Here is a 25386-nt window from a genome sequence, read left to right as displayed (position 1 = left end):
GCCGTTTTAATGGAGGCTGACGTTATTAATAATGGAAATAGCTTAACTTTGTTATAAAATCGGGGCACTAATTTTACCTCGCTTTATCGCGTGCTACGTCGCTCCGGTTACATGGCGGCTAGTTTCTCCCACTTTGATCGAATTATAAGGGATACGGTGGAAAAGAACCGACAAAAATAAGAGAGAGAGAGATTCTCCATTGAATTTTGCGGCTTTGGGGAAACGGACTTACTTTAGTCGGTAACCGAGTGGTCCATACGTCAAAGAGCGTTACCTTAGTAGGGTCATCTGGAGAAGACGTAGCTCACGGTGAGATGGATCAGCCAAAGATTGAGGACTGCTCGCGATACACCATTGCCGTCATGTACAGCAGCCGGCAGTTCCCCTGAAATATGAAACGGAGAATGAACGCCGTTCACCGACCGAATGCCAATTGCGATGTTGGGAAAAATTCCGAGGTGGCTATTTTCCCCCAAATATTCTATCTTCCATCTTAACATATTTGCCTGCACGCCTTGATGAATTTCGCCCATATGGCGAAAGGGTTAAATAAAATTATTTACGGCACGGGGCATGAGGAAGAAAAGGTTCATATCTAAGGTACAATAAGGTACGGGAAGTAAATTCAACCGCAATGTGTGACAGGGTGGGGCTCATAAAATCCCCAGGTGTTCTCGCAGGATATTTGCATTTATCAACAGAGAAACGTTACAGCCCTGGACAACCCTTCCCAGGTTGGCGTACACTCGAGGGGGCGAATTTCAGCATATTATGCAGCACTTCCTGTGCAAGCAACGACTTTTGCTTTTCCTTCTGCTCACGCGTCGTAAAACATTATTTAGCGAAAGTTTATGGTAGCCTGTTGCATAACGCGCGTTGCATTTATTCCAGGTATCACGCGGGTGCCCGGTATTTAATTTGTTTCACTTTCTGAATATGAGCTATGACAAAGACTTTAAGCTTGTTAATAAAGTCGCTTTCAGAATTTTTACGACGACGTAAAAGTAACGAAATGAGGTAAATCACGTGCAACTAAGTCTAGGGTACATAGACAAAAAGAGGTCCTTTACAAGCAACTACATTCCCTGTACAATAGTCAACTCGGAGATTATTTCGGTTCTCGAATTTGAGAATTTTTCATTTCCGCACATCGCTTAAAAAATCCTTTAAAAGGTTTTTAGTTGGATTTTCTCGCCGCTAACATGGCTTTTCCAGCCCACGTTGCAACCGAGGCAACGAATCAATTAACAAGAAACAATCAAAGTATATAATTCCGCGGATAAATTTTGCATGGATATTAAGAGCGAACATTTTTTATATAAATATTTGGTCAACAATTACGATGATACATTATCTAGTTAATGGAAATGGTGAATTTTGTCGGTGCCTCGGAAGTTCCCTGGAAGAGTAAATAGGAGCCAAATTTCCAAAGCGTCTTCGAAGTCCTGGGAAACGTTTCGCCGGAAATGGCTCGCAATTACCAAAATGCACTTCGACTCGAGCTCGGTCATCCATAGTAAATCATGCGGTGCATTATACATGGTCACAACAGTGGCCTTATCCAAGGTAGAAATGCACGTATGCTTGCACTCTCGCCTCCCCACCGTGGACAGTTTGCATGACCCCAATCTACGTGTTTTGTCGGGCCAAACAGCTGACTTTTTACATTTTCAGCCCGCTTTAATTCACCGAGTTGGCTAAGTAGATTACCGGATCCAGCAATTACCCGAGTATTTCGAGAAAATTCGAGGCCGGTAAAAAATAATCGACAGACATCGGTCCATTAGTCCTTTCAGCTGATGATACTCTTTCCGATTCGGTTCGCCAAGCCAATTAGTTGTTTGTTTGGCCAGTGCAGCGGATAAAACGAGCATTGCAGGCATGATCGCTTCAGGAAAGTTTTCGCACGAAAAAATCCCGCCTGTAACGAGGGGATGGCCGATGAAGTTTCACTTTTATTAAAAAAAAAAAAAAAGAGAGAGAGAGAAAAATGTCATCCAAGGAACGATCCACCGCGGGACGAATAATAGCCGTAGAATTTCATCGGGTGTCAACGCGGTCGTTTTCTTCTCATTTCTTGAAGGGATTCAGTTCTTCTTTATGTATCCAGTGATTAGATAAGGTGTCGATGGATTGACGGTCGTTTCAAATAAATACGTGCGATGGCTCGGTGAAGTGGAACCTCGTCTGGACATTATGGATCCAATCGGAAGGTAACCAATTAGACGAAGACACTTCGAATTTGGTCTGGGAGGAGCGAGACCTGTCGGACACATCGGTCGATGTGATCGTCGACCTCTTTGGCCAACGACTGGGGTCGATACGATTGTCCCAAATCCAGGATCGAATCCAGGAGCGAATGGGGTCCGCGACATAAATCGACCTGACCGTCGTATTGCCGACGACACGGTCGAGGCCAGGGCTAGATCTCTCCACGTCGTCTACGAGACTCCTCATCAAGGAGGATTACCTGGACCCAGGGGTTCCTCTAACAAGGAACTTCGCCCAAGGAGTCGATTCGGTCGGTTCCTCCTTGAAGTCCATCAATAAAAAGAAAATTTCAGCTGACCTAGGATTAGGAAGAACTCCTCGTGCCATTGATTACAAAGTCCTATTCGCGACAATGCGAGAAAAATTGCATAGCAGGGTGAAGGATGCCTTAGACCGATTGCTTCTAATTTTTATCCCTGGTATTCCGTGTCCGACTTCGCTGGCTGGTAATTAATGGCCTTAGTAATTCCATCTTCAGGAACGTTTTCGACCTGGCTAGACCGTCGTCGAGCGAGCGCGACACAATGGCAATTCCATATTACGTGCCGAATACAATGGCGCAAATGGGCGGTCCTTGCATCTTTGCATCATTTAGCACCCTTCGTGGTATAATTTATTTGAAGCTCTGGACGGTCGGGCCAGATGATGAAAATGCTGGAGAAGTACCAACGTCCCGCCATCGCGGAAATGAAAGCATGGCCTAAATGCAAGGTGGCCTCCCCATAAAGTCAGGAACGTCCCGGCGTTATCGACCTCCTCCGTTTTGCGAGCATTTTCAAGCTTTGCCGTCGTTACGGGGTAACGTTGCCGGAATATCGTGCTAATATTCCCCAAGCTCCTTAATCTAGGAAAAAGTCACCAGTATACTTAGGTTGGACCACCCCAGGAGTCGTTTCTTTTGCGACAAAGGTCCTAAAATTGGAAGAAAGTCGACGTCCGAAATTCATTGTTAATGAAATACCAGGTCCAATCTCAAAACGCGTGATTTCATGTATTTTCATTGTTACCATCAACTGTAAAAAAATTCATCTCGTCGTTTAACCGTGGTGGATGCGGTTTTAGCGATGGGTGACCGCATCAAAAACCAGAAATTCGGGTAAACTCTCGCGGTTCCGAAATTCGCGTTGATTAGCGAGCGCAGACGAGGCGAGGAGGCATTTTAATTGGGAACCGCCCATCGCTTCGTTCTTCCATTCGGGCCTGGCTTACCCCGCTAACCTAAATAGCCCGCAAGAGAGAAAAATTAGGGGATTACGTCGGAACGGCGAACCCAGACTAAATCTACTTATATACAGCGCTCGGGCGTTTCTCTTTAAGCGCATTCCGCGCTCGAGAAATTGCCCAAACGATACCGCGTGTCGGCATACCTAATGCGAAAAGCTGTCGAGAAAAAGGGTCTTAAACGGTTACCGCCGCGAAAATTTCTTTCCCCGAGCTTTTTCGACTAACTCGCCAGATTCCAGAATTCGCTCCAGACACTTCCACTCGCGCCAAATGGCTCGAACAATTGGAAGGAGTTTTCGAAAAAGGGATTACCACTCCCAGGAACTTCGGTAACGAATCTGCCTTTCCGAGGAACCAAAATTGGATATCTGGCTCCGGAAAGGCCGAGATTTTCTGGAGAAATGCAACTTCCAAGGATTGTTAACCAGAAATTAAGTGAGATCGCGATTTTTAGCAGCAGAAAATACCAAAACACCCCGATGAATTAATTACACCGCTTGGTCGGCGTTAGGAAAAATGGCGAAAAATCTCCATGTTCATCGTGAAAAGGTTGGTCGAGGTGTCATGGAAAATGCTTCTCGCGGCGACTCGGGTGAAACGTTTCGCGGCTTTGTAATTTCCCTTCGGACGCCTCATCTGCAAGTTAATTGGTTTGATACTTATAAGTGACCGCTTGATTAAGGGGCGCTATAAATATGGTAAGTAAATGCCGAGGACGTATCGCGGGGCGATAGTTATGCCGTGGGGGTGTGCTCGCGTATACATATAGATTGATTTGCATCGATTGCAACCCAGGATGCAGAACCCGCGATACGGTTGCACGAGCGCATCCCATTGCGGTGGGAAACCGCAGAATTTCTGGCGACCCCTAAATCGCTTCGTTTACACTCGCGGAAACGAGACTCTGCGATCTATCGAGAGAAAGCCCGACATCGAGACTTCTCGCGCATGTACCTATTATGTTCCGGATATGTAACAAAGTACATAACCCCGATCACGACGCAGCGTCACGACTGCAGGAGTGCAAACGTGACGGAAAGGTCATATGCGCTTTTGGGAAATCCTTAAAAAGGGACGTTGGAAATTTTTGGAAAAAAAATATATAGCCTTACTGTATCCGAAAATGACGCTCCTTTTTAGTCATCGTGCCGCCTGGTGTACATAAATATTTCCGTACCGAAGTTTCGCACAATTTTCGGCGCCAGTTATCGAGCTCTGCATTCGAAACGAGTGAAACTCGGTTAGCAAATACTCAGGCAGTTCCAAATAAACGAGCTGTAAACACATAAAAGCGCGGAGTTGTAAAGAAGAGTCAAATGTTCCGCATAAGTAAATTGAATTTTCTCGGTTTTCGAGTGCCCCTTGGAAAGCGTAGAATTCGTGAGACTTCTCCCATTGAAATAATTTCCGAAAAAAAATGCAGGAAAATTATGAAATACTTTTTGGGCACTTCAACTTGCTCGGTTTCTCTTAATTTTGATTTTAGTGATTTTTGAAAGTTCCGCGAATGCAGATTAAGATCGACAAACGTTTCGAGGCCGACGAGATGGCGCGATTCCTTCTCGTCTAGCTGGGATGTTCCCGTGAGAAATCGTTTTCTTCTCGGCGGTGGTACTTCGCAAGGTGGAACGAATGCGAGGATTAAGACGAGTAACGCGGAGAATCCGCGCGGGTAAGATTTCCCGCAGACGGAGGAAAGAAACCCACAAGTAGGCGTCGGTTCCGAGGAAAGTCAGAGCCGGGAGGTGATTTGACAAATTTCACATCGATCTTGGCACCGGGCCAGAATCGCTTTCTCATGAAGCCTTTCTCGAAGAGAAATAGGAGTTGCTGCAGCGATGATTTCTGAAGTCGGTATCGACGTCGGTCAGGGTAAAAATTTCAAATAAATCGCCGCCACTTCTCGAGCATTGCGACGCAACGTCATTATTTCCGAATTCCCCGAGAATGGGATGCGCAGTAATTTTTGCGAAAGTATAATAAACGTTTAGAAGAGAAACCTCGAGTTACTGGCCCCGACTGTTGCCCATATTTCTGGGGTGAAAAAGAAGAACGGAAAAAAAAAAAAATTACTACACGCCAACAACAAATATCCACTTAACGGACTCAGGAAATTAACCGGGTTTCCGAAAGTTAGTCGCCAAGACGGAAAATATGGAGCCCGTCTTAATCGGTCAACCGTTGGTTTACGAGTTGAAAGTTTAGCGATCGTGCAACGAAACGCCTCGGCGGCACGAAAACGGACGGAAAGGCTGGAAAAGTATCTCGTTCGGTAGAATTAGTCTACCTAGGATGTGAACGCGAGAAAGAATAATTTGTTAACCCGGAATAAATCAAAACTGCGCCCGAGGAACGCAACCCTCATCAACCAGAATTAATAACCAAAGCCCTGATTTTTTTATAGGATATTCGACCTCCTCCGTCGTTCCGTATATTCGCGACAAAATGTATCCTCGGCCGTTTCATCCTTCCATGGTAGGAGTCTAAAACGCGCGATAGGATCCCAGAACTATAAAGAAATCCCCGAAGGAAAATCGGCGGAATGTAGGAGCTTACGTCGATCGTAAAGCCCGGGAGGTTGCCAAAAAGGAAGGCTCCGAATTTGCATGGAGCACCGGGGACAGGCTCGTTGGTTCCATTCGGGGCTCGTCATATCGGAGCGTCTTCTTCTCGCGATTCGCGATTCGCGAAGGGTGACGGAACGCGGCCCGATGAGATCGCCCTATCCTCGAATGCCTCGGGAAGTTTAAACGCGTGATGAATGCGTACAAGCTCGGAGCCGTAACGATATCGCGCGCGAAACTCGGCGGTGCACGTCGGAGGAGATCCCATTAATAACGACAGCTTAATTTCATGAAAGCTTCGAGCTTCCAGCTATTACCTGCGCGAAGCACAGCACGCGGGAAGTGCCGTTCAACATAAGAGCCGAAATACATCATCGCGCTCGGGAACTCCGGGAGATCCACGCCGAGGAACCCATTGTCTTCGAGAACCTAATAAAGGCAGGGAATCGAACCGGCAAAGAGACGGCAAAGGGAGCTCGACAAAAAAAGAGGGACTCCATTCTGGAACTGTCTGAACAATCGCTCTATACCGATTTCAAAGCGATCGGGAGAGCACCCCTTTGAAATCGCCCACCTGTCTGGTACACCTTCCACGTGCACTTGCTTATTACGTGGATCAAATCCATACATCTTCGTGGTACCGCTTCGTGGGAATTAAAAACCACCGATTTTTAAGGATTGGAACTGGATCGATCTGTCGATATCCACTCTGATTTTACGGCCATTATTTGGAAGAATCCTCGATCGGTGTGGGTAGGAAGTGGGGTGTTACGCCAAAATCGATTAGGAAGGTAGGTGCCTCCAAAAGGACATCCAGGACCCGCGGAGGTGTACTTACAAACCAAGCCCTACCCGTGAACCCGTTTCTAATTACCTCGATCGATCCCATTTAGGTGTGGAAAACGAATCCTTAATTAAAGGGCGCGTTGTTAGTCGTGCTGGATGGAGGAGTCCTTGCTACGGCGACATTTCGTGAGACGTTTCCACCTCGTAAGGGGCTCTTTCCTTTCGTAAGCCGTTTCCTTCCAGTTTCGAGCCAATTATTCGGCGACATTGCTAGAAGGACTCACCGTTAAGGACGTGGACAGCCACGGTGGTCCTGGCTCTTCCGGGCACCATGCAACTATAGTTGCCGGCGTGCTTCGGGGTTGCTCTTTCGACGGTGACGGTGCTGACGATCACCTGCACCTTTTTGCCGGACATCATCTCCGTTGTCTTGTTTTCACTGGAACCAACGACCGCGATTTTAGTCCCCTCCGCTTCCCCAGAAAATGTTCGCCTTCATTTTTCGAAGACGCTTTTGATCGGCGCTTTTTACGACCCGCTTGTTTTTTTGGATAAAAATGATAATAATGGTGCCGGACTTCATAACGAATTTGTCGAAGACCGGAGTCTTGTTCCTCGAATTGTTCGTACATTCCTTTTAACGCAAAATGTATGACGTTAGATAGAATTTTAGGAAAATTATTTGATTGGGAATTGTTTTTAATAAATTCATTCGGCACTTCGTTTATTGATGTAAAAAATTTATTACTTTCACCCCTGATGAAATTTCCCCGAATCGAATGGGAACTGTATTTTGTTCGAAAGTGTCTTTTTTTCTCTCGTTTCCAGCAAAATAAAGATAATCAACGGTTTAAGTTAATTACTCGGCTATTGAATTGCGTATTATTGGCAATTCACTCAAAAGGGGAAGAGAAGAGGAGTAATTTAATTATAAAATGAATTACAATTCGACTATCTCTGACTCCCCGGGATTTCCGATAATTATATTACACGAGATTGAGGGAAATTAACCAAATTAGTCTGGTTTCTTTGATTTCTAAAAATTTGTCAGTTAAAACCGTTTTTTAATTACACGTGCAAGCGCGAGTACTGAAATGTAGGAAATATCCAGAGAGCAAGGTACAGGTTTCGATAAATCGAGGGCATTTTCATGTGCTGGGATAATAACGTTAATCAAGGTTTCGTACAAGCGAGTACGAACGAAATGTTGAAAATAACAATACACGCGAAGTCAACTCTTTGTAGGCGATCCGTCGAAATTCGTTCCCGTTTAATTATCTCCAGAGAAATTTCAGCGGTACATTTCATTTGCCATTCTGCATAACATTTTATTTTACCAGGTATGCAGAAACAGTACTCGAGGCATCGGATTAATTTACCTTATTCAGGAGGAGAGAAAACGAGATGAAAGACTAGAGAAGCAACCTCGCTCCTTTGTCTCACCGCGATGAGATGGAATGAAAAAGGTTGTCAAATAACGTTATTATATTTATTTCGCGAGAATCCTTCATGCACCGCATTCAAGAAATTCATTCCCCATCGATTTCTTGGTCGACAATTGAAAACATCACCATTAAGATAATTTCACCGTGTCAAGACCTAAATCCGGAAAGAATTCAACGAAACCGCATTTTCGCATTTACATTTTTTTTTCCCTCGGTTCTCCGGATTATCGTAACGGCGGCATTTTCCGTGAACTTTCCTTTGAGAATTCTTGGCTTTGGCGCGGACCGTGAGTTTTGTGAAGAGTCGGCTGTTCTACGGGGAAGAGGAGACTCGGTTTGATAAGGAAAAGAGCGGTACCAGGGTAAGGACGCACCTGACGTCTTCCGTTAGCGTCTCGTCTCCTCTGGTCCACACGACGGACTCGTTCTGACTCTCCAGCACGTCTCTGGCCTCGCATAGCAAACGCAAAGCACTTCCAGCTTTCAGATGCCTCTCCCCTGACACTATTCTTCCGGAATCGTCCACTATCGTCAATGTGGGAGCTGAAACGGAAAGCAGTCTTCTGCAGGGTGCCACCCCTCTTGGCACGGTCAACCATTCTCCGGTCCGGGGTATATATCTCGCACCTCGGGGCTGGGACTTAAAATGCGACTCTGGAATTATACGCACGGCGGAAACTGTTTGGAAAACCGACGACGACTTCCGCTACCTCGAGGGGGGAATATCTAATTGGAAGTCTTCGACTTACTTCGTTATTCGGAATGATTAAGTAGTTACCGCGGAAGGGGAGAACTGATTCCTGGACGGTATAACTGAATCGGAAATATTACCAGAGGGGTGGAGGCAATTTGCCTCTAATCAAGTGCAAGATTAGACCCCTGAGCCCCGTCGAATGGTCGCCGATTTATTTAACAAAAATAAGTGCATCCCTTCCCGAGTCGATATTAACGATATTCCTGAATTTTTCTGCAAATTATTTGAGTGCTCAATTTTTCTTCGGGTGTTTTGCTCATTATTCCGGGGTATAGTTAATGGCAACAGCTTTATATCGTGATCGATTTGTGTTTGTATATTGGTTATGTCGCGTGTATGTATGTACGTCGGTAAATGGGAATTTTGGACCGCCATTTAATATCCTCGTTCCAGTGGGGTGGGACTCGTTCCTCCTTCTCTCCTCGGTATATCCATTATAATAATTATTCTTACTTTGTGCTAACTAGCAGGAATAAATACAAAGAGCCGTGTCTCCTTTTAAGCATGATGTTTCACTTTTACTCCGTCTTTCCTCAAATGAGGCCACTCGCTCGCTTTGCTAGCTCGTCGCTCTTGATGGGTGGCTTCGGTCTCCAACCCCTCGACCGAGCTTTCCATTCTACTCCATTAAATGTACCTCTTATCGGGTCTTCTCTTTTCTTCTTTTTTTTTTCTCCAGAAAAAGAGGCTCCGTTTTTCGTCGCAGGTCGTAACGAAGGTTTCTTATTTTTCGCTACGAGTAAATGTTACCCATTTTGGAGAACCTAGAGATCTCGTTTATGAGTCTCCTTCATGTCAGCTGGTTTACGCATTTTGTCTCGTTTCGGTGCCTATCAGAGTGTGCCTTAGGAATCTTGTATTATCTGGCTGCCCTATCTCTCAGCTATGTTGAATTATTCCTTAATATCATTACATTTTGCCTGGGCAGAGGAATTTTGATGACAAAGAGCATTATGCAACGCGAGGCCCGCTCGAATAAGGAGTCACGTGAAGTCAGCCCTCTGTCAGTTGTGCACCAATTACCATTAGTCTGATGGTACATACTCTACTTGCGTAGTCATGATACGAGCAGGACACGCTGTGCTGCACCTAGGAAGATTTGCGTCCATTCTTGGTTCGCCGGATTAATTTTTTATTTATGAAAAAGGTGTACGTTCTCCGGAGCATCTCTGCCTCTTTCTGCAAGATGGATTTTTCTCGGAAAGAATCGAGCTCCTTCGACGATGAGAAGATTCTACATGACCGTGCTATCCCATTAAGAACATGTTCCATATCCCTCTTCGGCCACTACTTTACCGCGATCATAATTTAAAGGTACCTAAAGCAATATGGCTGAAACTTTGTAATCGCAAGCGCGATAACAGGTACGTTATAGAGTGGAGCATTATTATCAAATTTAACAGTCTAAGGTTTCTGAAAGTTTCGCCCCACTTAAGTCTCGCTACAGGGTAGAAAGTCTCGTAAAAGGCACCGGGAACCTAATACGGCTAAGGTTTCGCGAAAAGGGGGAAAAATGGCGTCTGGATGAGCGGAAGAATTCGCAAATCGAGGCCAAACGCTGTTTGACCTCTTTGGGACATTTCTTCCTCCTCTCTGGACCCTTCTGTCGCCGAGGAGATGATTCTTTTCTTCGGGAAAACACTATTAGAATTCAGTGCGACCCCTCTCTCAGGGGCGATTCTGAAGTCGACCGCTATGCAAATTTGATGGTAGCCCCCTCGACGTATCCGGAGACGACGTGCCCATGGGTTTACATTCGCGATAGGAAATTCAAAATGTCACCGGACCCCGTTACGGGAGTTTCGACTTTCGTCGTCGACCGGAAGGGTTAAGAGATTCGGATCGTCGAAAAGGGAGGATCCTTGCGGCCGTCGAGGCGTTCCCTATCAGTCTCCGTATAATTCGGCGATCATAGTCACCGTAGGGCATTTGACGGTCCCAAAAGCGACCATTACTTCGGACGGGATGACAAAAGGACGACGCCCCAAATTTCGGGTGGCACAGAAAAAAAAAGAATTTCGACATTTTCGAGATCGTCCGCCCAGATTTGCCGCACAATGCGTCAGGAGTGTCGCGCGAGGTTCGTCGTAATTTACGAGCTGCGTCGAGCTTTGGAACGAACCCGTTGCTTAATATCGCAAATTGGAGCAATGACGACGCGGCGGGAATTAGTCGGGGATGGGCAGAGAGGAATACAGGGATATATGCGAGATGCGAGGGTGGATTGAATCCATCAACCCGAGAAGACGTCACTCCACCGTAAGACAAGGCTACCGAGGGTATCGTCAAAGTGTTCGAGGTATTCCCGAGCACTCGCGAAATGGTGCGGGAAATATCATTCATGATGGACAAGGAGATATGTTTACTGCACAAGAGGGTTAAAAAGAGGCGAGGAAAAAATTAACGACCTCCCTTGAAAAAGTCTCAAAGAGCAGGGACTCGAGTTAACCGGAAGGCTTTGAATTTTCACTCGGAAGTGCACCTGTAGAATTTTGCAAACTCTGTAAAAAGGGCGATTTACCCCCGCTTGAAATGGAGCCAGCCTCGGACGAGTCGCGTGTCTTGACGGAATTACGTTAAACCGATTATGGAAATAAATGTCTACATATTCAAGGCATTAAGGGAACCGTGCTGCGGTACGCTGGATAATTGCCGGGTGATTTAAAGAGTGCGAATTATCGTGGGGGGGACTCGGATTATCCGGCTCGATAAATGCCGTCGAAGCAGGGGATTATTAATGGCTTCTTTTCACTCGATAGTCGCGCGAAGGGGGAAACTTATTTTTCCTTTTAACTGGCATTGGGCGACTGGGAAGTGGTGGTTAATGTCCGGGGACTTAACCAGAGGTTAAGGAATGGCGTGCAGGTTCCGGAAATGGACGCGACTAAGTGCGTCCTGCGTCTGTCGGCTTCGGGCCAGAGTTTGCTGCACTTTCGAGGGCACTAATTGTAAGAGCCTCGGCGATGTCGCGACCATGATGCGTCCTATCGGCGAAACTGAGAACTTCCACCTGGATCTAATCTGCGTCCTGCATCCCGGCCAGGCTGGGGGGAAACTTCGATCCAGGCTCTCTTGGTGTCCTGCAAGCTCCGCTGCGATTTCTGAGGTTAAGTGCCATTAGCCGTGGTCAGTAATCGGGCGAACGACTCCGCGAGATTTTTTTTTTTCTCCAATTTTCAGAGCTTTCTCAAAGATGGCGAGCCGAGACTCGAATGGGAGATCAAGATGGGAGAAACATGAAAGGCTTGGATTAAAATATTCGGAGGAATTTCCTGGACATCGTTAATAATTGATACGTCCCCCGATGGTTGGATGGATATTTGGACAAGTGGTGAAATAAAGTCCGTCCACGAATCTCGCAGGGAAAATTTGATACCGTCGAAACCATTACGGGGGTGGCGATGGGTCGAGTCCACCACATTGATTGTATGGGAATGAGGGGAAGAAAAATTGCTGCCGACGTTGAAATACTTATAAGCTTATCGTGGAAATTCGGTGCCACATAGACAGAAAGAGAGAAGAGGAGAGTGGAAGAATTCAAGGAAACAAATCGTTTCTCCTGGGAAGCGCCAACCGCAAGGACGTTCCCATTTAGACGTCAGTGTCCACCGGGCCGAACGAGGGAGAGAAACCTCTGAATATATGGAAATGCATTATGTACCTCAGACAAGACTCCCCGGCGTTATCGCAATTGTTGCGAAATGGGCTCGTAAGTGCGAGTCCACTTCGTGGGCTCGTCTAAAGACCACATTAGAGGCGTTGAAAGCAAAACTGATGTAAATGCGGGAACTTACGGAAACGTTTAAGCCCGATGCACCGATTTATGCGATTCCAGGTGGGGAAGTTTGGGGAAGACCGTTTGCAAGTATAAGTAGGCTGGAAGGGTGCCGAAGTTAAAACTCGAGTCCGATGTTTTAATTCTTGGCTCAGTTGGGAAGGGTTTGCGACTTTTTCGGGTCTAACCGCAGGTGGATGCAAAATCGACTTCAAGATATATCCCGATCGAGAGGATCCTTGGTTCACGAATAGAGACTCGGTGCCAGAGTTTCGCGCCAAATACATTTACGATATCTTTCCTGCGTAAAATTGCGTCGAATATTTTCGACGCTTTTAGAAGACGTCTTTGCGATACGGGGTATCGGGTATCCGACATCGGTGACCGGATCGCGAAACGTTTTCCTTTGGCAGGAAGCGAGGATCTCACGGAAGGACTCGAATTTCCCCTTGTGGAATCAAAGACGTCGGCGCGTTTGCGCGTCTATGGCGGACATTTAACGATGTCGCCTCATCCGAGTTTGTTCCGACCTACTTTACCCTTACGGGAGCTTTTGTTCCGTAGACTCCTCCTCGAATTAGATCAGATTACCGGCCACGGACGCTTTACCCGAGGAAATGCGGGTTTCCATTGCGCCGAATTGGCGACGTAAGGGGATTGGCCGGCGCTACCGGCAATACCCAGGATGCAGGAGAAGGAGAAAAAGTGGGCGCCAAATCGAACGAGGGTCGATTCCGATTCCTTCGGGATAGGGCGGCCTTCCGCTGCAGAAATTAGCCCATAACCCTGTCAATTACGATACGACTCCTCGTGCTCGTTCAACTCCTCGGTCGAACTTCTCCCTCGATCGCCAATCGACCGGTCTCCATTGTTTCGATTAACGCCCCAACGATCGGTACTCTTCGAGGTGCACTTTATTTTACAGACGAGGATAATGATCCACTAAATTCGGATTAATATCCCCGGATTGTCCATTTTTCGCTCTTCGGCAATTATTGGGCGCCCTTTCCGTCGCCGATCCACTCATCGATGTCTCCGAAATTTCCTGCGATCGATTGTTTAAAATGGTTACTTTTTATTATAAAAATTTAATTATAATGTCACGAGATGTAGAAGTGTTGTTGCCGTACATTTGTGTCATCTAACACTGCAGGGGAATTGAGGAGATTTTGTAGAAAGTAGACATTTTTGATAACTCACCGGTGATGATTACGTTAATCTTCTTAATCAATGGGGGGTGGGTAGCGACTTGGCATTTGTACAAACTGGAGTCCCGCAGAGTCGCGTACATGATCTGCAATCTCCAGTTGCTGGGATATCTGGAAAGTCGATTGAAAATTGAATTCCATGGCGACGAGGCGAAACCGCTTACGGTGGCGATTGATTTCCATCGATAGCGAAATCGTTAATTGGATTCAAGGCGCGACACGGGCTAAGTAATTTATAGGACCGGGTGAAAAGTCAGATAATCCCGTAACTTCGGAACGGTAGTAATGATTTTTCATTCCCGATGTGCGACGTCCGCGATAAGTTAGGTCTCGAGACGGCAAAATGTCGAGAACGAGGTTTGCCTAAGCTCGGCTGATCCCATCCGAGAAAGTGCACGCCTATATTGAAGGTATCGGAAAGTTTCTCGATTTTCCGGAAATGCGATTACCCGACAGACGTTCTCACGGGGGGTGTCATCGACTCTAATGACAATCCACTTTTGCAGAAACTCCGGGAGACCTAACTGCCGAAGTTTAAACGAATTTCACGGGTGACGAGAAGCGAATGCAAAGATCCTCTCCGGGCGGATTGGGGGGGTCGATTATGACTCCTTTTTTGAAATGTAAATTCAGGATTATCTGCTAGGAAATCCGATCAGGATGAATTGGGCCATGCTTACCGAAAATTTAGACTGACTCTTTGGTCGACGCTGTACGGTGTCCTTCCAACAGTCAAGAGTCGAAAGGAGTCTTCCTTTTCCTGCACCCACGTAACCTGCAACATCGATACATTGGAGTAAAAAAATTGGAAGGCAACTGAAATTTCCTCCATACCTCGAATACACATGAGAGGATGAAACTTGAGTACGAAAAATACTTCGATTTACGCATCCAGGAATTTATCTGGATATTGTTCTGTCAATAAGTTCCGACCGTGACTACCGTTGACAGAGCGTTTCAATTATTTACCGCAAAACGTCCGGTCGGCTGGGTTATTTGTTAGGGAAATTCTGCGCTAGTCTAGGTCTCCTCACATATTGTCCTTTGTATCTGTTACGTGTTATCATTTTTTTTTTCCCCCGTCGTTGACAAAGCGTTCACGCGCACGCATGTGTTGCATGCGGTTTCACGCACCGCCGCCGCAGATGAGTATTTATAAGCTTATACGCCGGCTTCCATGCGTCGCGACGCCGGCCAAATTTGCGGTGACGCGGGTTTACTCGACGGTCAGTCATCGCCATTTATCGAGCTACCGCTCCGTTGATTTAATGCAGGAACGGCTTGTATGGAAATTTCAGATTCCTGCAGAGTCGCGAAAAGAGTCACCAAATCAACCCTGGATATCCTCGGAGAGGAACGCGACTCCGTCTGATTTGTTTTATTCATACGGACCGTATAAATAAAAAAAATGGTACGCGAAAACAATGCTGCCTAATGCTTGTCTCTCATTGATTGGACTGTCTACTTGATTCTAGACGTAAGCAGAAATTAACCAAGTAAACGTTACGTTAATTCGTCGAAATAGTCAGGGTACGAGCGGAATTAGAGGCGGTCCTTTGGGCACTTCAAAGTTCGGTATTTATTCGCTACGGGTGGATGGAGGTCCCCTTATCAATGAGAAGTTAAACTCCAAAGTTGACACGGCTCTCGCGCTTATTGGCATAAGTATTTACCCCGGCGAGGAGGTAACGAAATCTCAAGGGAGTCTCCTATCCACGTGGATTCCAGATCCAGCAAGTCCGATTCGAGGGCGAACACTTGTGCGGAATGCCGACGGAATAAGAACGGAGCCGAAACGAGGAGTGGCAACTCCACCAGAAGACCGAGGGGCATGAATTTTCATTGGTTGACAGAAGCTACGTAGGCAGAGGGAATATCAAATCTCGCTTGAAATTCGAATAGCCACTGTTGTTACTCGCCTGGTGTATAATTACGCGACTCCACCCACGTGAATATATTCCCTCGACCTTTTCGCGAAAAATGATCGGGCGAAAAAATCAGTTTTATGTCGAAAGACTTGGATAATAAACCTTAGAATATAAAATGAGGAGGAAAGAAGATTAGCACGTGGTACTCCGAAGTTACGGCGAAAGGATGTTCATATTTCTTGTGAGCTACAGCCCGACATGTTCGGTACCGCGGCTTGTAACCTCATGATCCAAAATTAAGATTAGTTACTTCTAAAGTCAGCTCTGGACCGTAAAGTGAGGAAAATGTCTGCCCGTAAAATGCTAATGTACTTTCATGGGACTTTTCAAAGTTTGATTGATTGTTACTCTCGACCACTGAGTATTCAAAGCGAGGAGAGTGTCTATTTCTTCGGCCATTTCTTCGTTTATGCTCGTCATGTTGCATAAACGATCTCCCTATTTTATCGGATGAACGTTAAAAATGTTCTTAAAGTAAGACACATCAAGGGGAAATATTTTCGGCTCGCTCTGAATAGTTTTCCTTTCCAGGAAAAACGAAAAGGAAGAAGATTGTACGGAGGTACGAGGCAATTACGTTTATGGTTCCAGCTCCTTGGAAGAAATTGCAGCAAGAATAAGATACAAACGTATCCTCTTCTTTCGCTACCGTCGTATGTTTCTTTGCACCTCTTCCGACGTCTTTTTTGTTCCTTGCACCATTTCGGCTAGAACTCGAATCTCTGAAGAATTTAACGTTTCCTGTACGTGACCCGGTGCAAGCAGATAGAAGATTAGACGGCGAGAAAACATTCTCATGTAAACGGTACACAGAGGTGCATTTTCCATGTATGATGCCCCGCACGTAACTAATTTCCCTCGAGTATTGTACTTACAGCGTTGCGTAGAAATCCGACCTAGAATATTTGCCGGTAGATTTTTATACCATTCCCCGAAATCCCTAACGTAAATTCTGGAGACATTTAATTAGTGTTCAATTGAATTCCGAGGTATCTTGAATTTTTTCGCGGACACCAATAATTGCGACCTGACGAAGAAAGCGTTGCAATAAGTAATATATTAATAAAATGTGGGGTGTTCTTGCCTTTATTGAATTTAAAAAAAACGACAGGTACTATGCCGCGGGTATACCTCTCTTTTTCGTTTACTTTGTCATTAATGATTATTGTACAATTTTCTGTCGATTCTCTATTTCGCCCTCCGGAGTTGCGCTTTCGAAAGGCGAACTCGGCGACATATGGCATCGAAGGCGAGCTTCCAAAGCTCGCTGGTGCGGCCAGATCTAATCAAAACTTGAAGAGCCACACGTTCGGCGTGCCAACCACCTTAAACAGTGCCGTCCAAGCCAAGTATCGAGAACCGAGCTTTAAAGTGCGAGCCGTGAAGACCTGGAAAGCTTTGCAAGTCTAATAAATCCGGCAAGCCCGGCAAATCGTACGCACTCCTTAAGTAAACGCGAAAGCGTCTCAGTTTAATCCAGAGTGAAACTTTCGATGTAATTCCAAGCCCCTTTGAGCGTTAAAATGATTAAATCTAATCTCTGTCCTCGAAATTTGTTCCCTCTCGCGAAGAGACGAAGATCAGAAAACGTGTACCATCCCTTTATTTAATCCCAGGAAATCGTGATTAGAAATACCGTGGATAAATCAATAGAATCCCATGTTTTTTAGATAGGTAAAACCCCTGGGGGAGAAAAACTGCACGCCATCCCGAAATTAATTTCCGTTCGCAGAGGCGAAAGGCAGACCGGATGCCGTCCTACCTTTTTATCTCCCAGCATGGCAATGTTGCAGTCCAGGAGAACGGTGCTGCCAATCCTGGCGGTAACGTTCCTCTCTTCCTCGCCATCCTCGAAATACGGACCGTACCTCCCGGCCCCGCTGGCGACTCCTGGCAAGAAGAACCTCCCCACGTTCCTGTGGGAGCTGGTCTCGTGTTTCTCCGGCTTCTGCGTCACGGGATGATTTAAGGACGGCTTGATCTCGTAGAAGGCCTTCGTGGACTTCGGATTGAGGAGACTATTGGAAGACCCGGGTTTGTCTTTGGCGTCCTGACGATCCCCCAGGGAGTTCCCGGGCACATTAAGGTTCTTCGAGAGCGCGACGTCTTCGACAGCATCTTCGGGGGTGGGCACCTTAAAGGAGATCGCCTCGATGTCCCCCACGACTCTATGACCCCCGTCGGGGGTCAGGATCGACTTCAAGGGTCGCGTTTCCAGATTCGGACTCGGACTCTCCGCCCTGGAGCTGCCGGTCGTCGTCGGGGTCTCGTCGTTCATCCCCTCGATTTTAGTGCCGTCGGCTTTGTCTACGTTACGACCCGGCGTCGCTGTCCAGGACGCCTCGTCGGGGTTCGTTCCCCCTGGTCCGGAAACCTCCGGGTTATCGCTCTTCAGGGCGGCGGCCGGAACCGCTCCGCGCCCATCGTAATTCTTGAGGGCGTCGTTTGTCCCCAAGGAACTTTTCGGAGGAGTCCCGGAAGGTGGAGGATCCCTGATCGGCTCGTGATCCTCCGGAGGCACCCTCTTAGTCGACGAATCGGGTTCGTCCGCGTACAGATTTCTCCTCTGCGAAACGCGGGGGTGGACCACCTCGTTTTGGGGGGTGCTTAGATTCTCCTGGGTGCGAATGTCCGATGGCTCGTGATCGTCCCTCTCCATCGAGATAATCGACGCCATTCCGTCGATGATCTCGGTTATGTTCTCGTATTCCGAAGTCTCCGTCGTGCAGTTCGACGTGGAGTTCGCTTCGGGGTTGTACCGACCCTGACGCTCTTCGTCTATGCTCTTCTCGCGATGCGTCCCGTCTTTTGCATCTAACAAAAAGGAGAAATAGTGAGCAAAAGAGATAATGGGCACAAAATTCGAGACTCTGACAGGATTTGTTGAGCTACTTTGATATTTGAGAACGAGTCACGTGGACCGACAGGGAAACGGTGCTCGAGAGATCGGGGGTTGTATATACAAATTTGTCAAAATGGATGATCAAACGCCCATATACGGGATGGGCCATGTATATCCTGACAATGTGTATGACAATATTTTCTCAATTTGCCATTTAAATTTAAGTGATCGATACTCTACCCGGACTGGGTGCAAACCATCGGTTTGCGATCATTCCCAGAGTTCCACTCTCGTCGCTGATTTATCGCGATGTTAATCACGGTTTGGATTGTAAAACAAATTGCGTACGTCCAGTACAGGGAGATTTATAAAAATTGAGAGAAATGCGCTGCTGAATTCTAGGGGTCCCCCGTGAATTAATTAATTCTACCGGAAAATTGTGGGGATTTATGGGAGGAACGTCACGTCTCGTCTAGAACTCGGAGCGACAAGTGTCACTTAAAATTAATGATCTTGGATTTTCTGTTGATAATTCCTGTGCGGTCTGACGATAATAGCGGCCAAGTGGTCGATACCATCTAATCGAAGGACTTTACAAGACCATCCACCCAACTAGCCAGCAAACCAACCAACGGAATTGGGTTTCCAACCAAAGGAAACGAAACGGACCTTCCCGGTGGAAGAATCGACCTCGGTCTACTGCTGACTCATTTAGCTTGGAGAATTTACAAAAAGTCGGAAATGGAAGCTACATGTGGTTCGTTCACCAGGAAGTAAGAGAGCACGACAATCACCGAGGAAGACGGGGAGCATCCATAAAGGGAGTCCCTAGTTGGAGAGAAAATCGCCAAAGGCTTTGCAGCTTCGTTTCTCTCGAATACTGGAACGAATCACCGTATAGAACCTACACACAAGGACAACGAGAGCTCTCGAAAGGATACTAACTGCAACTTATGAGTGTCCACGCGAGATTAAGTTTTCGACTTCCTCGAGCATCCTCGAGGCAGAGGATCGAGGTGAAGCATCTCTGCAAACTCGCGCCGGAAGATTGCCGATCGATGCCGTGGAAACTGCTTCGAGCTTTTTTTACCACCACGAGAGGACGAGATGAGGAATTCATTGGCGGATTAAATAAAATTTCTGGTGGATTTTAATGACTACCTTGATGACGATCGGTTCTCTGGAGGAGCATCGCCTCAAAATTGGTCCAGCTCACCGAGTCGGTACTTTTCAACTCATGAAAGTAAAGAGACCTGGACTCGAAGAGGGTCTCAGGAGTCGTGAACTTAATTGTCTTGGGATGACTTCGAGGACGCGTGGTTAATTCCTTCGAACGAGGGAAGCTTTCGACACTTTTCCTTTTTTATTTCTTTTTTAATGAGACCTGGGGCAGCGCGGAATGAATGTTAAGGGACTAAGACTGAATTCTCGGTGTTTGGGGATGGAAAGATTTTTCTGGGGATTAAGGAGACGAGTACGATGAAAGATATGATTTTTTGGGACGTACCAGTGATGACGATCATCATCGCGAAGGCAATGGCGATGACGCCCAGTGCCCAGGACGATGGCCGCATCTCAGCGGTTTGATGTCCACCTTCAACCTTCAGGAACCTGCTGTAGCCCTGTCATCTTCATTCTGTAAAAACCAACCAACGCATACAATCAGACGAATTTTCATGGAAAAATCATCCGCGAGACGGGGTAAAGAAAAAACAAGTACCGATTTTTCCGAAACTCGTAGAAACGTAAAAATTGTATATATGGTCCGTAAATCGAGCAACCCACGCGAGCGCGCGCCAGTTATTTATTAACAATTTTGCATTGCTAATTTAAGTGACGGCTGCTCTTTGGAAAAGGGGCACCATACCGCACCGGAACATTCTTATGAATTATGGATCAATAGGTACGAGCGGGAAAAGAGTTCTGGAAAGAATTTATAAATTATTGCGGAAAACAAACAGCTTTGTGCACATGCACACAGTTTGATGTCAAGCTAACAACAACGTTGATTGCTGACTCGCAATAAAACCGAAGATAAAATATAAATACTAATTAACTCTTTGACGAACGGGTAATTAGAAAGATTTTATTAACGCGTGGTGTACGCGGGAAGAGTAATTACGAGAATGTTTCGCCGATCAATCGGTTATTTCACGGTCAGATATTTCGACAAATTACATCCCTTCCCGCAATATACATATTGAGCCAGGAATTATGCTCTCTAGCTCTGTATTCGGGCCATAATTTGTAAGATAAAGTCGATACATACTGATTTGCCTATATCGCGATAGGGAATATCTGATAGAATATTCCTCGTGAATATATTCCGGTTAAAGTTCCCCTCATAATCAGATTACTGTATTATCCGGCCGCGGTGGGCAAAATTCCCTCGATGGAGTTTATGGCCGGAAATTTTTTCGATTACGCAAACAATAAAATACAATTTAATAGGCTCGCACGAGATAACATCGAGCGCACTTTTGGGGAGTGTTCCCACTTCGAGATAAACGACGTAGGAGGAGAAACACTCTGTGGGCGAACACAGCCAGCCCGAACTTATCACACTTCCAGCGAACCGTCTTCACGGGGAACCCCACACGTTATTCCGCCACCGACACCCTGACGGACACATTCCTTAGGGTGTAATCTAGCGTCTAATGACACTCGGTTTAAGAGGAGAAAAGAGGAGGCGAAAGAGGGGATCGAAAGAAGAGAGCGAGCGCGGAGTAACGAGCGTGGCCTTACGCGGTACATTACGGAGACGGAATATTTTTTCCCCTCATCCTGGAGGGCTTTTTTAAATCCCTCTTCAAGATCTTTTGCATCGGACATTCGACGTCCGCCTGGAGATTTTTCACGCGATAATTCCACACCCGGGTTCTTCAGGATCCAGAAGCTGGAAGGAAGCGAGGCTTCCGCACCACTGTGCGCCCATCCAATTTCCAGCTAGTCTTTCCAAACGTTGGCTTGGTGAAATTCTAAAGCGTTCCTGCCGATTACCGAGTCGACGTGCATAAAAAGGGATATGAGATCCTCCACCTGAAACAATGGGTTTCGCCTCTTGGACGCGCCTTGCATCGCGACGCACGCATCGCTCGTTTACGACGGCGGACGCTTGTTACGACTTCTCTAATGGACATGTAATTAGAGATGAAACTGCGATAGTTACCGCTCCCCTTTTCTTTTCCGAGTCATTTAACGGCCTGTATTTTTTGCCCAATGGAGTGGAAATATTCCTTGCATCTCGTTGCGAAGCTGGACCACTTTTGCACCTCGGGACGCCGGGTCATTGTTGGTTCGCGTTACGAATTTTCGGCTGGTTTAAAAATATCTGGGCTTTAGAGGTATTCTTGCAATTGCTTGTACCAGTTCAAGGCAATCTCCAGCTTTAGATCCGTACATTGGACAATGTTGGATTCAATTCTGCTAATTGCGAGTATCGGCCCTCGCGTTTTTCCGCGATAAGTACTCGCGAAGGTTCGAATCCATTGCGACATGTATCGGTACCGATCGAACTCGACGTCGCTGCTTCGACTCTTCTGTCAACTTTCGAAGCGGCGTGATTGAAAAGGCCACGAGACCTTCCAAACAATGGGCTTTCCACATTTGGCGCCTGATGCGTTTACGGGGTTACTGCTTTTATTTCCTCCGCCCCATTTTAGCTAAACGCTTTCGAGAGGGAACAAGAAGTACACTTTGCGACACGCAATTCCGGAATGGAGTTGCGGATATACGTGAACGATTTGTGGCCCTACTGGGTTTCAAAATGGCAAGTGCCCGGTACTCTTCGACGCTTTCCTAAGAAATTGGAAGAGCGATTCTGAATTTACTTAAAGAATGACTTTGACGTCAAGAGAAAAAAATGAAGCGCCAACGGCTAAACAATAGAATTACCATCCAGTGGTGTGAATTTCATGTGTACAGCATCCAGCCCGGGTTTTATTTCATTTTAGTTGAACCGTACCAAAAGGTGTTCAAGGCAACTTTAATGCACTTTCGCGCAATTCTGCACTTCCCATGGCACTGGACCCAACGGTCCTAAAACAACCGTAAATGCATAACGCTATGTCAATTCAGGTGTACTCCGTCTCCAAAATATTGTTGCAGAACCACGTTTAAGTAAACCTAGAGCTTGGAGTTGCCTCTGCACGTTTACCAGAAAGTCAGCTTGGCCTGGAAATAGGAAGACCGCGTATTTTCTTCCGACGAGAAGGCGCTATTTCATGAAATTTGAAATTCCACGAGGCTGACTTTCAGTCCAATCGAAGCCTTTGTTATCGGTTAATGTGAAAACGGGGTTGGATGCGTTCATTGGCAGGAGCTCCTTCCCAGCGAAATTAGAACCAAATCGATCACGCGAATCAGGTTGGGCACCGAACTCGTTTCAATGGTGTCCATTCAAAGATTGAACCAGCCAATGGTTAGATGGAACTCGAAACGAATTCCTATGGGATATTCCGCCTTCCAATTTCCATCGAGTCCGATCATCAAACCAGTACTCGACGAGCCGCGCGATTAATTTCATATCGATGTAGCGATCACAGAAGTGGTCAGATTTCTGGGGAAATCTACCGTAGAAATGGCCGAGTGCGTGATGCTCGACCAATCGCGTAGCTCGATGCGATATCGAGTTTTACGCTCTAAAAAATTTCATGCCGAGCCTTCGATTGAGCTGCAAGCGTCCATGGCTGGGAAATCGCTTAACGAGTTTACGACGCTATCGAGCCATTTCTAGTACAGACGACAGAAATGACAGAAAACAGAAATTTCATGAATAAATTTACTGGAAATTTATCGACGTAAGGAAATTCATTAGATGTTTCTCGTAAGAAAATTTATTAAAACGTCATATATCATATTACAGAGCAGGATTAAATTCATCGTTATACATCGGTTTAGGAACCTGCGACTAATGGAAGGCCGATTTTCCTCCCAGTTTTTGCGAAGCCCTGGCCAGGCATTTTGGCGCATTTTGTATCCCTTTCCGGGTTTAGGCGTCGTGTAAACTTTCCCGAAAGCTTTTTGCAGGCCCGAATTCAACGGATTGATGTGCTTTGCCCTGCTACGGGTTCTTGCAGACCCAGGTTTCTCTAAAAAGCTTTGTTAGTGCAGCCGATCGTGTCGCCTCGCCTTCGAGAAGGACATCGCCGGAGTTTGGAAGTCCTCTCGTTTAGTGATGCACTGCAGCCCTCGGACGATAACCGAGGATTATCGTGCATTCGTGATCTCACGAAGCAATAAGTCCCAAGAGAGAGTTCTCTCTCCCTCTCTGTACTTCCCTCTTCCTCTCACTTTCCAACCGAGACAATTCGATTTCCGAGCACCGTTGCACCGAAGTTTGTTGGGCCCACGAAGTTATTCGGACGCGCAGGAATGCATCTCGCGTTACATCAAGACTCCATTAACGTTCCCGCCACAGAAGCGCGCCAGGGCCACCAATTATAATGCTTAATCAGTTGCGAAATTAATCCGCAGCCATCGTGCCGTAGGAGTGCATACGAGAAGATGTGACAAAATCATCCCTAAATCGTGCGAGGACTTTTAACGATGCATATCAAATCATCCCAAAAGGGAAACCTCGATGAGTAAATTCAAACTGCCCCCTCAAAAAAAAAGAACCTTAAGTTATAAATTTCAAAAGCGTGACTTACCGCGATTGATTATTTTCCAGGTATGTCTGAGATTAAATTCACTTTCGTTATCCATTAATTTGTTAATAAGCAGAGGCACTCTCGCCAAAAAACGGTATTTCGGTCAATATCTCGGGAAGCTCGGTAACGACGCGTCCGTCAAGACGGGACATTAAAACATACGCTGCGCCCATTCTTGCCGTTATTACCACCCCCGCACCTAGGGGTCTAGGAAGGTGTGGGTAAAAAATCGCGGTAAATATTTCCTCGGGTTAACACGGGGTGGAAAGTTAGGGGAGAGCTCGTTACCGCGTTAAAAGATTCTCGGAGGTGGAGGCCGCGAACAAGGAGGCAGTTTTGCCTCCGCCGGCCCGAGAGGGATCGCAACGAGTAGGGGCTCGCGCCTAATTTAAATCGAGGGCGTCTCGGTAGATATCTCGTTAAGCTGTTTACCCGTTCCCTCCTCGGTGTGGAAACTTTCATGAACACGGTTTGCCCCACGCGTTTCCAGCATCCGGCCCGCCTGGAGCAACCTGCATCCGTTTATTAACAGCAAGCCAGATAATTCGGACGGGAGACGAGGGACACTCAAGATAGAAGACCCGCAACAATGCAAGTCGAGTTGTATCACAGTTGGCGGAGTGCATCTTTATTGGACCCTTGGAAGCAACGAAGAGCCCAGTTGGCGTGGATGGGTCCTAGGAATGCACTTTTTACGCACCCACTAGGAGAGGTGGTCCCTGATGAGGCCCATGCCCTTAGTCAGGTGCTGATGTCTTGCCTACGCCTTCCGGTATAATGGACGATGCATTCGGTCGAATGTTTCCTCCATATTGTTCCTGGCTTGCAGGAGCTGCAAGGAGAGTGCTGGAGGTAGCAAAGTGGAAGACTTTTGTTGCTCGCCAGTCGAAAGGACCAGCAGACTCGTGATGGGCACTTGGGAAGGTTTGCGAGGGGTG

General features: G+C 46.6%; 1 protein-coding gene across 1 annotated transcript; it reads right to left on the bottom strand.

Annotated features, from left to right (window-relative positions):
• Positions 1-284: 284 nt before the first annotated feature.
• Positions 285-20371, bottom strand: LOC105697897. Its single transcript, XM_012421628.1, has 7 exons — positions 20305-20371; positions 17718-18769; positions 14708-14802; positions 14020-14138; positions 8665-8833; positions 7130-7284; positions 285-385 (listed from the first exon to the last, which is right to left on the bottom strand). The coding sequence occupies exons 1-7, from the start codon at positions 20369-20371 to the stop codon at positions 285-287; spliced, it is 1758 nt and encodes a 585-aa protein (XP_012277051.1).
• Positions 20372-25386: the final 5015 nt, after the last annotated feature.

This window comes from Orussus abietinus, unplaced genomic scaffold (genome assembly GCF_000612105.2).
Source record: "Orussus abietinus isolate OABI.00-Male unplaced genomic scaffold, Oabi_2.0 scaffold1, whole genome shotgun sequence".
NCBI classification, from domain to species: Eukaryota; Metazoa; Arthropoda; class Insecta; order Hymenoptera; family Orussidae; genus Orussus; species Orussus abietinus.
This window is presented reverse-complemented; position numbering and strand designations above follow the sequence as displayed.